The 13,594-nt window shown below is 43.2% G+C and overlaps 1 protein-coding gene across 2 annotated transcripts in view; it reads right to left on the minus strand.

Moving 5' to 3' along the window:
• SCARB2 (scavenger receptor class B member 2) overlaps positions 1–13,594 on the minus strand; it is a 110,643-nt gene that overhangs the window by 39,691 nt on the left and 57,358 nt on the right. For both annotated transcript variants that reach the window (XM_078068789.1, XM_036102031.2), the window contains 2 exons: positions 4,747–4,894; positions 3,221–3,409 (listed from right to left, as the gene is read on the minus strand). In XM_078068789.1, coding sequence (XP_077924915.1) covers positions 3,221–3,409; positions 4,747–4,894 — 337 coding nt within the window. The remainder of the gene's footprint in view (positions 1–3,220; positions 3,410–4,746; positions 4,895–13,594) is intronic.

Here is a 13,594-nt window from a genome sequence, read left to right on the forward strand (position 1 = left end):
ACTTTGGTTCTTCGTTCCATCACTTAACATTATTTCGCCAACTATGTCAATATATCAACTTGGTCCACATACATAATGGTCATGTCGTGTTCCCCACATGAAGCTTCACGTGACTTTAAGATATGAGAAAGAACTCTTTAGGACCAGCAATGTGAACACTACACCAACTTAGAGAAAATTCAAATACTCTTTGTAAAAAATGCTGAACCACCAATTTTAAAAATGAATGGATGCTATTTCCTAAAGTCCTCCACTTAACTCGACATGGGCTAAGCAAAGTAGAGAAGCATTTAAATGTTTCACAGTGATTCACAAAGGGTTCTCCCCAGCCGTTTTCTGCTCAAGAGTCAGACATTGCATGTGCATGCTTCCCTGTCTCTTGCTAGAACCTCCTTGAGGACAAGCAGGAATCAAGAGGTTTTATGTCAGGATGGCAGGGATGTGTGCGGGATACAAGGAACATATTACTGCAGGAGATGGAGAGGGGCCCTGAGCTAGGACCACCACAGTCCTGCCACTACTGTAACCTAAGCATGATCCCCACCCCCGCCCCCGAAGGACAGGCTGGACTGGCTGATCTCTCAAAGACGCTGGCACTCCAACACCAAGGAGAACAGAGGCGCCCTAAAATCCGTGGGTAAAAATATGCTGATTGGCCCTGCAAAATGCAAATGTGAGCATCTGATATTTAACCAGGTCCCTTCTTCTCAGAAGTTCTGTGCCAATATTCTACATTCACTCATCCTGTTCGTTCTCACACCCTGTCCCTCCCCATTAATTGTTTGGCTGTTTCATCACTAGAGTCCTTGAAGGAAAAGTGCTCAGTGGCATTCGCCAAGATTTCTCTCTTCATCATGTGTCGCGGAGCAGGCGGGGCAGGCATGCAAGCCTGGTGCATCCGAGGGGAATGCTCGCACAAGACCACCAGGATTCAGGAAAGATTTCCGGCCAGGCTCGGGCAGGGGCCGAGGAGTGGGTGCCGAGGGAGGTGTGCCCCCTACACAGCCTGTCCCGGTCTTCGAATGAATGGCGGCTCAAGTGTGAACTTTTGTGCTATTGGCTAAAGAATCAGTATTTGACCAGAGCAGATGACAAACTGACCAGAAACACTGCCTTTTAAGCAACAACATCACAGGTAGTTTATTTGCGTCCCAAATGGAAAGATATACCAGTCATTCATACGAATTCAGGGTACTCTCTGGAGCCAGTCATGGGGAGAAAGAATGGCGGCTCCTGAAATGCGTACTGCGATTTATAGTTTGCAAAGCATTTTATGGACTTCTCACTTAGCCTTGCAAAACAGCTTTGGAAGCCTCAAGTCACACATGATGAAACCGAGGTTCAGAAATAGCCCCACAGTTATCAAGTGAAAAAGTCAGAATGTAAATCCAGGCTCTCTGTTTCCAGGTCTTATGCTCTATTCCTGGCTGTGGGAAATGCACTCAACATACTAATCTAACTAAGCAATGGCACAGCGCTTTTTACTAGTGGGGCCCTGTGGAGATACAGTGGTGTCTGCAAGGAGTGGTAAAGGGCAAGGACAGAGAAAGGAAGAAAGAAGTAAATAAATACATAAAACAACACATCCTTGCCTTGGGAAAGCAAAAATGCCAATTTCTTAACCAGTCCATAAATGTGGGTTACATTTTAAAAAGATATAAAAGGATCTTAGTTACAAGTCTGATGAAGTCAATGATGTAAAAACAAAAAAAGCAGGCTATACAATGGAAGTTACCTGAAAAATACTGAGGTCTTAGGAACAGGATCTGCTTGGCAGGTGGATGGAAGCCACTGGGACCCAAAGGGCCTTAAGGAAAACTTTGTTGGGCGACCTGGGTGGCTCAGTCAGCTAAGTGTCTGATTCTTGATTTTGGCTCAGGTGGTGATCTCGGAGTCATGAGATCTGAGCCGAGTCAGGCTCTGTGCTGGGCGTGGAGCCTGCTTGAGATTCTCTCTCCCTCTCCCTCTGTCCCTCCCCCCTCTAAAAAATATACATTATATAATATAACATAATATAATAAATATAATTTTTTTAAAAAAAGCTTTGTTGTATTTCTCTTAGAAGTTCTGAAATTTTTTCGAGAAGGGAGGTCTAGTCACAGTTTAACAAGAAATCAGTGCTTCCTCTGGTCTTGTGGAACCTGGGCTCCAATCAGATGGGATCTTCTCGGGAGCATCATCAAGTCTACTCCCCCAGAATGAAGGATTCAGGGTCAGCCCAGCCCTATGCCTAGGAGCCCCCACCTCTTGCATATATCATGTTAAAAACTTTTTTACTATTTTGTTTGGATGATGTCCAAGTTTTGTATACCCTCGAAGGCACAAATGTACCATTTGCCATAGACACAGAGGAACATGCTAGGAGATGACAGGATAAGGGTGAGATTCTTGAGTAGTGACAACCAGAGAATAACTACAAACTTAAAGATGAAGAAATTCATCACAATCTCAGACTCCACCTTTCATCTAACACTTTCTTTTGAGTTTTTGTCATTACCCACATCTCACTATCCATCTTACACAGGTTTCTGTTTTTTATTTTTGTTGGTTTTTTTGGTGGGGGAAGACGGATTTTTAAAATTCCTTTTAACTTTAATGCATTTGAAACTCAGGCAGCAATAACATTTGCTTTGAATAATAATTACTTGAAGGCTGAAATTTATGTCAAGCCAAAGTGAATAAAATCTGCAAGGAACCACACAAAATTCCACTTACAAGCATAAGAAATCACAGATGAGCGACACAGAGTTTCAAATCAACCAGTCTCTTTGGTGAATGACATGTCTGAAAATGTAACATGTAGCTACCACCCCTAATGGATTATGCGTTCCTATTTAGTTTCTTACTTGTCTCTGTCAGGCTGATGCATGGGCTCAGTGGAGACTTGGCCTTGATCACTGACTTTATGACACTTTGAAAGATCGCACCTGATTAATGGCACAGTCACACTCTATCTATTTTTCATAGCTGCTCTCATTCAAAGTCAGTGCTAGTAGCATGTTGAAATTGTGGGAGAAGGATTTTTTTTTTCTAAAAACTAAAACACTTTCTTATTTTTCACAAGCTCTACAAGACATCTAGAATTCCAGGCAATTTTGGTCTTCTGGAAGAAACCCGAAGTGAAGATGAAATCTGGCTTGGAGCGCCCCCTCCTCCGCACCCCCCCCTCCCCGCCCCAGTCAGATGAATAAAGAGGTTCTGAAAAGAAAAGTCAACTTACCCCATAGTACAGGCCAAAATAGGGAGAGATCTCTGGCTTGAAAATGTTGATGAGGGACAAGATCTCATCTTTGTAGCCCCAGAGCAGTTCGTCCACGGTGTGGGTCACAAAGAGCGTCTGCTGATAGGCCTTCAACAGGGCCTCGATGAGCTCCCGGAGGAAGCGGAACTGGGCCCATTCCATGGCAGTCTGAGAAGGACAGGCAAGTTCAGATAGAATCCCCGCCCCACTCTCCTACTGCCCCTTCGGCAAAGAGGCTTAAAAGTAAATGTTAAGACTGAATAGCTGCAAAATCAGCCAGAAAGATCCTCCCTGGATGCGTGTGCAAGAACAAGACTCTTCAGTTGTTGTCCTTTCTCAGTATTATATATTGTAAGTTTGAGCTTAGCATTCCCATCTGCAGCTAGTTCTTGAGTTCTCTCCACACTGCCAATGGAACGAGAAAAACTCTTGTAAATACACTGGCATCTTTAGCCACAAGGTGGCGCCACTGCCCCTGTGATCCAAGCCAGAGGCTGGCCCCTCACTTTAAACCCTGCAGGAGGGGGCACCTGGATGGCTCAGTCGTTAGGTGTCTGCCTTCGGCTCAGGTCATGATCCCAGGGTCCTGGGATCGAGCCCCCCACTGGGCTCCCTGCTCGGCGGGAAGCCTGCTTCTCCCTCTCCCACTCCCCCTGCTTGTGTTCCTTCTCTGGCTGTGTCTCTCTCTGTCAAATAAATAAATAAGAAACCTATCTAACAGTATCATAGACTTTAAAAAAACAAAAACAAAAAACCTGCAGGTGTAGGCAGCAGGGCAAAGTCAAATCTAGGATCTAGTAATTTCTAAGTCCTGGGTCCACCATTGAGTGTCCAGCTCATGTGTCGTCGTAGAATGGGAGCCTCAGAGGGGGTTGCTGTAGGTGAATAGGAGAGTTTTCTGGGTCTCCTGCATCTTTCTTAGATGGGATTGTCATAACTGAGCCCAGTGAAATCCTGCTAGGCTGTAATCAGCACCCAGTCTCTGCTACTTATTAAGGGGGGTGAAAGTCAGTCTATATTTTGAGAATTAAAAAACCTAAGGTCGAAATCTAGACTGAGAAGTGGTATGCAAATTCTGTTGCTGGGACCTTCTGAACCAAAACAAGGGACACATAAATCTTTAAAAAATTATTCGCTATCCACCCCCACCCCTCAAAAAAATCCTAGGGACATACTTATTTGCACAAGAGCTGATCCTGAACACACAGCAAGAAACTGGGGGGGGGGAGGGGGAAGAATCCTAAAATTTGCATTATGTCACCATTTGAAAAGACCTTATCTTTGAACCATTGAAAACATCTTTGAAAAGATTATGTCACCATTTGAAAAATCTCAGAAAAAAGTCTCAGATGAACTCTAAGGAAGGGAAGTGTAAACATATATTTCTATTTTTATATACATATATTTTTAACATAATAACTCCTAAATGTAAAAACGTAATAGCCTTAACTTAGCTTTTTCCTTTCTTCTAAAATCCACAATAATGACTAAAAATGCCTACTTACCACCGCAGGAATATTTAATGTTCTAATTAAGTCAACTTTAGGGTCTCCAACAGATTGATTTCGTTCAAAAACATAGGCCTCTTTCCTAACAGCAGATACTGTCGTTCCATTATCTCCAAATTGAATATCTGCTTTGTTTCTGAGTTCCCTAAAAGAAAGAAAAGGATTCTGTTTGAAATTGGTACCACTTTAAAAAGCAATACTTGACCTTTCTTTTAGTATCAAACTTACTTCCAATACAACATTCCACTATAAGCATTAACGAGAGAGCCTACAGATACCGACCTCCTAAACACCGGAGACTAAAGTAGAATGTGGGAAGGAAATAAGGCCTTGGATAGTCTTCTCAAAACACTGTCCTTTTCATTCTTTTCCCCTACAACAGAGGAAACGATGGCCCAGGGTTACCCTGACCAAGAAATGAAAGCCAATGAACTCTCTCTTGTGTTACAGTTTGCTCCTGAAAAATTTTCAAACTTTTCAGTTCACAGATTCAGTCTGAATTTCAACTTATTTTCCAAAGTCTTTTTATTTCTAGCGTGAATTCAGCTGAAAATTCATTTAACAAAATAAATGCCCAAGGCTTAGTAAATTAGAGGAGTTTGCTCCTGGTTTTCGTAATATAGCTCAGTTTGGTTCAGGTTCATGCCCCCCATGAAGTATTAAGTTCACAGAAAGTGCCTGGAGCCAGGGCCTCATTAGGGTTGGGGGAGCACTTGCCTTGAGTTCAAAATATCAGAGGTGCCAGAACACTCTGGAATGAAGGCATATCATATTGCAATGCGTTTTTTAAGGTCAAAACTAATGCAAAAACATTCATGATGAACAAAATATCAAAATTCTAAATAAAAACAGGATCTGATAGTTGGTTCATCCAATGGTTTGCACTAGTGCTGGCCCTGCCTGGTCCATAGTCAATGTTCACTAAATTCCAGCGTCTACTGCTTCTCTCTCTCCCTCTGCTCCTTGCCTTGTCTTCTTCCTATTCTGTCCAGGGCTGAGCTGTCTGACCCGGGAGCCACGTGTCTACTAAGCCCTTGAACTGTGACTAATCGAAACTGAGATGTGTTGTGACGGTAAAAGACACACCAGATTTCAAAAACAGCACAAAAAAAGGAGTGTAAAATATCTCCTTAAATTTTTATGTTGATTACCTGCTTTTAAATTATACAACTTTAAATACAATAGGTAAAATAAAAAAATATTATTCATATTACTTGCACCTGTTTCTTTTTGCTTTGTTTCCAGATGTGGCTATTGGAAAAATCTTAAATTACGTATGTGGTTCACATTATATTTCTATTGGACAGAGCTAATCAATAAGAGTTTATAATTCTGACAAAGCTACAAGGGCTACCCCCCCCTTCCCAGGATTTTCCTGACCACAGCCACACCCCTGAACACCTATGGAGGGGGCTGTCGGTACCATGTCTTTGGCACTAAACTGCTTAGTGACATCATTTAGATTGTGAAGGGATTATCTTAATGCCTCAGGTAGACTGCGGGCAAGCTAACGAAACCTCAATTTCTCGAATTTAAAATAAAAATAGACAAGCAAATAACAAACAAACGTATATACAGAGATGCATCAAAATAGGTGTCTTTGCTCTTTATCTAAGCACCAAGCTATGCCCAATAAATAAATATCTGAGCCTGCATGGCTCCTCAAAGGATTTAACCACACAATTTTATCTGATGTCATTTAGTCCTTACGGCAAGGCTGTGGCCCAGACGGAGGTGAGAGTGTCTGCCCCACTGTGTGACAGATGGGGACACAGGGCACAGACGGGTGTTAGCGGAGTCAGATCTGGCCTCCCTTAAGAGGTGCTTAATAAATATCTGCAGGGGGGCGCCTGGGTGGCTCAGTCGTTAAGCGTCTGCCTTCAGCTCAGGTCTTGATCCCAGGGTCCTGGGACCGAGCCCCACATCGGGCTCCCTGCTCAGCGGGAAGCCTGCTTCTCCCTCTCCCACTCCCCCTGCTTGTGTTCCCTCTCTCGCTGTCTCTTTCTGTGAAATAAATAAATAAAAATCTTAAAAAAAAAAACTCTATTAAAAAAATTAAAAAATAAATAAATAAAAAATAAATTATCTGCAGGATAAAACCCATGAATGCCTCTAACAAATGCCAAATAGGAGAGAGAGAAAACTTACACACACTTCCAGTTACGAGGAATCAGTACAAAACCTGACAGAGGCTGTACGTAGCGTCAAATGCTCGTGCGGTCGGTCAGCAGACTCTGGCTGTCTGATGCCCATTCATTTCCTTTCTGCTCAGAGCCCTGTTCTCCTTCCTCTCCTGCACTGGGCAGTGGTGAGGGACCCAAGCTCGACCAGTTCATTCCCTTGGCTTCTGTTCCTGAGCACAGAGCCTCAAGATGGAAAACCCAGTAGAAAGACGGCTTCCTCCAGCAGGGGTGCATACGGCATGCGAGGACCCGTGCACCCCTGTGACCTGGACCTATAAAGTTGCCCTGGATCCTGCCCCTGTCTTCCCAACTGTCCCAGCTGCCCCTTGGAGTCTGTAACCCACTTTATAGCCTTCAAATAATTTCCCTTTTTATTTAAATTAGCCAGAGTTGGTCTCTCTTGCTTGCCACCGAAGACCCATATATAGAAACCACAACCCGGTCTTTTGATGGATGAGAAGATGGAGATTCACATAAAGTAGGAGCCCCAGACCCACCAGCAAGTGTCAGGACCAGGTTTGGAACCCTGGTCACCTGACTCCATATCCAAGGTTTTCCTTGACTCTACACATAAGTGAATGCAAAGTGATTTGTTACAACTGGAGAAGAGGACCTCAGCCAAGGCTTCCGCCTATGGAGAGGGGCACCCCTCCACCACTGGCTTGTCCCAGAGCCTCCTGCAGGGAAGGTGAGGGGGACAGCCTTCTCTAGGTGTAGCTCCTTGTATTTGTGGCCCAGGACCCCACAGTGGCCTGGGCTGAGCACTAAGGAACTAGAAATGGAAAAAGTGACCCCAGGGTGAACACACCAACTTGCACTCAGAGAAAGCCAGGCCAAGGAGCCAAGAGCTGGGACATCCGCCCCCCCCACCCCGGTGCAGAAGCCCAGGGATGAACTCTGCCAAGTTTCCAGACTAATGATGAAAACTGATAACCTTGCTAAGGCTTTTAACATTTTTTTCACTGAACCCAGATGTCACGAACCTAGAGACTGGAATAATTCCAAGCCTGGGGGCTGCTTCATTTGTGTTTGTTTATATTTACTGACTCTGAAGATGGCTTTTTAAATTTTTCTTTATTGTTTACCCTGCAAGAACCTAACATTTTAAAGGGAAATTGAGCATGGAGTTTCCAATCACTTTAAGCCCTTGGTAACTTGACTTGGTTTCTCAATAAATTTCAAAAGTTAAAAGCCAAGGATTCCCAAACCACAGAAATACTTAATTCCCTTGGCAGGCATGAGGGGACTATGTCATGTCACTCACAGCTCACCACATGACTTCCTGCAGCCACCAGCCACCCTAAGACATGACTGACATATGGCCTGTGTTCTAACTGAAGGAAGACAGTGCTACTGGCTGTCAGAAGGGGCCTCCCCTCCTCAGAGGCCAAGCGGAGGGAGGGTGAGGGGCCTCCCTCTTGAAACAGCAACTGATGGAGGAAACCCAGAATGTTTCCCCTCCCAAGCCTCTTAGCAGCTGGAACTGCAGGGAGGCCACCGGGGAAGGAGAGGGATTTTAATAATAATACCAACAAGTCTGGTTACCCAAACCTCCCCCACAGCTTCTCAACAGTAGTCAACCAGAAGCAGGGTGGTCTCCTGGGGAACAGCAGACTGAGAGCAAGAAGTGAGCCATTACTGCTCTACACATCCAACAACACTAAAGAAACTTCCAGAAAGAGACACAAGAGTTAAAAAAAAAAAAATGGCAAAGCAAACCTTATGCCTAGACAATTAATTAAGGAACTGTAGTTGAAGTGCCTGGTACTTAGTAGATGCTAATAAATCTTACTGATGTTCAAGGCCCCAGGACATCACAGGCTCAGATTATGGCTTACTGTTTTGTTTTTTAAAGATTTCATTTATTTCACAGAGAGAGAGAAAGCACAAGCAGGGGGGAGCGGCAGAGGGAGAGAGAGAAGCAGAGCCTGATGCGGGGCTCGATCCCAGGACCCTGGGATCATGACCTGAGCTGAAGGCAGACGCTTAACTGACTGAGCCACCCAGGCGCCCCTGGCTTACTGTTTTTCAATCACAGTGATGGCCCTAGACATTAATAAAAGGTTGAGTTATACACCATGAACTACTTAATTAGGCAGGAAAATACAAGACTGATTTTAGAGCTTTTTCATTTAAAATTATTTTTGGTTAAAACAGAGTTATTACTTTTTAAAACAAAAAAGTTTTTAAACTCCTGAATGATTAAATAAAATCTTACCATCACAGAAGGCAACCAATAGCCTGAGATAAGGAAACCAAAAGAAATAACTTTAATTAGCTGGACAATTAACATCTATGCAATATCTAATTCCTCAGAGATGCTGGATAAATTAGTTACATGTAGGACTGTCATATAATCCTCATCTTTCAGCCATTAGGTTCTCCGCCCATCCACTGCTCTCTGCTGAGAACTACTGTCAGAAGTCACGAGCATGCTGGGTGGAGCACGGGTGCTGACTGCCAGGCTGTGCATTCGACCCTGACTTCCTCAGTTACTAGCTCTGTGACTCAGAAGTTACTCCTTGATTCTGTGCCTCAGTTTCCTCATCTCTAAAATGGAGATAATAAGATGCCTTCCTTGTAGGGTTGTTGTGAGCATTAAATCCACATAGGCTTGTAATCCAGTTAGAATACTGCCTGGCACATACTAAGTGTTTAGTAAGCATAGTTACTAATACCATGTGCAAGCGGGCTTGTGCAAAGCTCTCGAGATGGAGAGATGTAAAGATCTGGTTCCTGTTTGCAGGAACTCCACAGTACAGCATGGGAGGACTGCCATTCCAACACCATTTCACATGTGGAAAGTGCTCTGAAGCTGACTCAAGGCGCTAGCCAGATACCCAAAGGAGGGAGGGATGGCCACTGGAATGGGAGTCCTGAGGTCAACATTGTGCAGGAGCCGGTTATGGAAGGGGGAGGCTTCTCCCAGGTGGGAGAGGCGAGGGGTTTCCAAATAGAGGCAGAGAGAGCACAGCATGAACCGTAGGATGGGTTTCCTAAATGGAGTTGGGAGAAAGCTGTGGTCCCACGGAGGAGGACGCACAGCAGAGGAGCTTCAGGAAGAGCAGCCTGCAGCTCCGGGCCAGCTGGGCTGAACATGAACCTCTCAGCCATGTCAGAGAAGTGAAGTCACAGGGTGGACGGGACTGCCAAGGAGGAAAGGGCAGAGCAAGGGAAGCGGCCCAAAGGCAGGGTGCTGTAGGGCTTCAGAACGACGGCCTCCGGATGTGCCACTTGGGCATGTTCATTATTTTGCGCTGAAAAGAATCACAGCCCAAACCACCAAGGAAGAAACTCTGGCCTCACGCTAACTGCCTTAAAGAATTTAGATAGAGAACCTGCTCCAGGGAGACAGCCATCACCACAAATTCACATTAGAATATGAACTAGGTATGGTAGACAGGGAGACATCTAGCAAGGCCTCTTTGACCAAAGTCCTTTATACCCCGTTGTATCTGAGTGGCCTTGTAAACATTCAACCAAAAATTTACTCTTCTTCATCTTCCTGCAAATTGTTTTCCTTCCTTTTGAAGTCCCAGACTCCCATCCTCTTCTCCTTAGTTCAGGATGACATATATACCTCCCTTTGTCTGACTGTCTTTGGAATCTCATGCTTACATGGGTTTCTTGTGGGTAATTAAATTTGATTTTCTCCTGTTAATCTTTGTCTCATGTCAATTTAATTCTTAGACCAGCTAGAAGAACCTTGAAGGGCAGAAGAATATTTTCCATTTCCAACAGGGCTGAGTAGCACCTGTATTTAACTTTCTGTTACCACTGCCCTGTCAACCAAGAGAAAGACTGAAAAACCTACAGCCCAAAGCAGAATACTGAGAAAAAGCTGGGGGTGGGGGGCAGTCAGCAGGGAGAACACCACCTGCATTTGTTGGGGGTGTGCAAGAAATAGTTTCCTTCCTAAAGATGGAAATGGTCCCCCATCCTTGAAGTGTTAACCTGACCCAACTGTCTCCTGCAGGTAAGTCAGCCAGGACTGTCATGTACATTTAAAACTCACAAGTACCTGGTCACCACCTTTTGTACAAGATAAGAAAGGGGGGCAGGAGGGATCATTTTCTATTTTTCTTACTTTCAAGCAGTTAAAAGATTTAAAAAAAAAAAAACAAAACTAATTTATCTAAAGCCACTTCCATTTCTATCCTGAGAAAAAAATGTGGTATCAGAGAAGAGTTTGAGTCAGGGTTAGAAAAAGAGATAAGTATTCTCTTATAATGAAACAATAACCATGGCATTTCTAAATTTTCTATCATCTCTTTGACATTTAAAAAAAATGTATACAGCTGGTCTTGGAGATGAGAAAAGGATCAAAGGGCTAATAGGGCAGAATTCAAAAGTTTAAACAAAGTTCCTACCTTTCCTAAATTGTAAGGAGATAATTAGATCCCTGAGAAATTAAATGTAAAACAATAGAACTACAAGAAAATAGACTTGAATATCAAACCTTTGAAGAGAATAGGACTTCTAAAGCTCAGAAATGGGGAGAATGGTCATTCTGTGTGGGAATCAAAGAATGAAATGAGAGCTGACCAAGAAGAAGGGAATGGTTAAGCAAAGTGTTGTAATACATTCACTCTAGCTCCTGAAGATTATCAACATTAAAATGTATTTGTATAAAGACTGAACCCAAGATGTTGAGTTAACAAATGCTTGACGGTTCTACCCTAAGGAAACTCCGGTTAACTGGATAGATTTAGGAGTTTGTTTTGCAGAAGTTGACTGGTTACCAATAAGAGTAGCCGAGACTGTCTGGAACAAATGGGGAAGAATTCTTGTAGTTGGGCAGAAAAGACCAACAGTGAACGAAAGTAACCTGTGTGATGACACACCCTGAGATCTCCCTCTCCCCTGCATATCATGCTTCCACTGCCATTTAATGAACACAGAGCCCAGGAAGAGACATGATTCCTGAATGCACACACATGCTCAGAAAAGGAGGACACCTCCTTTCTCCCTATATCCAATCAGCATATTCCATTCAATGTATATACCCCATGACATTCTGACCCCTTATCCTTAAATACATGCAAGCCAAACCCTTTGGGGAGGCAGATTTGAGGCCTCCCCTCCCCTTGTCTCTTCGTTTCGACGCCTCTCCAACAAACCCTTTCCTTGCTGCACATTCCTGGTCTGGGTGACCGGCTTTCCTGTGTGTTGGGCATATGAACTTGGGTTCAGTTACACGACAAAGACATAACATGGGGTAATACCTACAATGTAATATTAAGTGAACAGAACAGACATATTAATGTATATGTACATGCATATCATATGTAGATATATAGTATGATAACCACGTAAAAGTCAAACTCACCCACAGAAAAATGGCTGAGAAGATACCCACTAAAATATCAGCATTGGTTATCTCTGAGACAGTGTAATCATGGATAGTAGCAGTTTGTCGTATTCTCCTTTACTCTATTTTCAAGTTTATCTTTACTGCTTATATATGTTATTTTTAAAATGTGAAACCCAATAAAACCCTCATTTAAAATAGTCAGGAGGCCAGAAGGGGGAGCTCTTACACCTTACCAACTCATCCTCAGTTGCAGACTGCAACCAAAACAATTTCTCCTTGCCCCGACCGAACAAGCTCAGCCAATAAGAAACCATCACCACCCTGAATTCTCATTTTTCCAACAGCCCCTCCCAACTTCCTCCTTTCCTCTATGAAGTAACGTTCTTCTCTTTTGATCTCCAGACTTGCCTTCGGTTTGCTATGGCTTGCAGGTCCTGAATTGTAATTCCTCTGCTATTCCCAAATAAACCCATTTTGCTGGAAAATAACTGGCTGTTTTACTTTTAAGGTCAACAATATAAGATACAGTTTATACTTTTAAAGGAAATGCTACATACGACATTGTATATGTTGATTATTTCATAATCCAATACTACTTAATGGTCAATGAATAGTAAAAATACTCTTATGAGATATCTATCCCTGACATCTTTTCCTTTACTATCAAAACAGTAATATGAGCCTAAAAAAGAAATTTATCCAAACCGCAAAACTAAGAAACTCAAATGGGAGATATTTTAACGGGGTATTGTAAATTTTGCAAATATGTCTTAGAAATATGAGAGTTAGTTGAAAGAGCCCTTGGACAAATTGAATTTTCTTTTTAATTCTTGATATGTTAAATAGTAGGCAAAAAAGAAAAAGAAATCTGACAAAATGAAAAAAGATCTCCAGAAGCTTGCAGAAGCCAGTGCACATCATAAATTGGATACACATTTTAGACAAATATGTCAGTAAGCGACAGGATCATGAGGCCAATTAGCTTTGCGCTAACAGGCCCGGTCCAGGGCTGCTCAACCCACAGCTTTATACAAATGTAAATAACGCACAACATTCCTTAAACCAGACTGACTGGTTTTTATCTAAGGGTGGAACTGCCATCATCTTTTTCCAAAAACATTAATACACTGAACTTACCAGTATGCTAAAGTTGGGGGAAACGTGCCACTGTAAATTGCATGTCCAATTAATCAGGGCGTGTCCTTTCCCCCTTCTCAGAGATTTCCCACCAGCAAGACCAATCCACACTGACCAGTGGGAGGCCAGCATGCCTTCGCCTTCCTTTGCCCCAGGCCCCTGTGGACCCAATCAAGTCAGCTGACTCAGTTGGGAGGGAACCCATGGAACT

This window comes from Halichoerus grypus, chromosome 3, assembly GCF_964656455.1.
Source record: "Halichoerus grypus chromosome 3, mHalGry1.hap1.1, whole genome shotgun sequence".
NCBI classification, from domain to species: Eukaryota; Metazoa; Chordata; class Mammalia; order Carnivora; family Phocidae; genus Halichoerus; species Halichoerus grypus.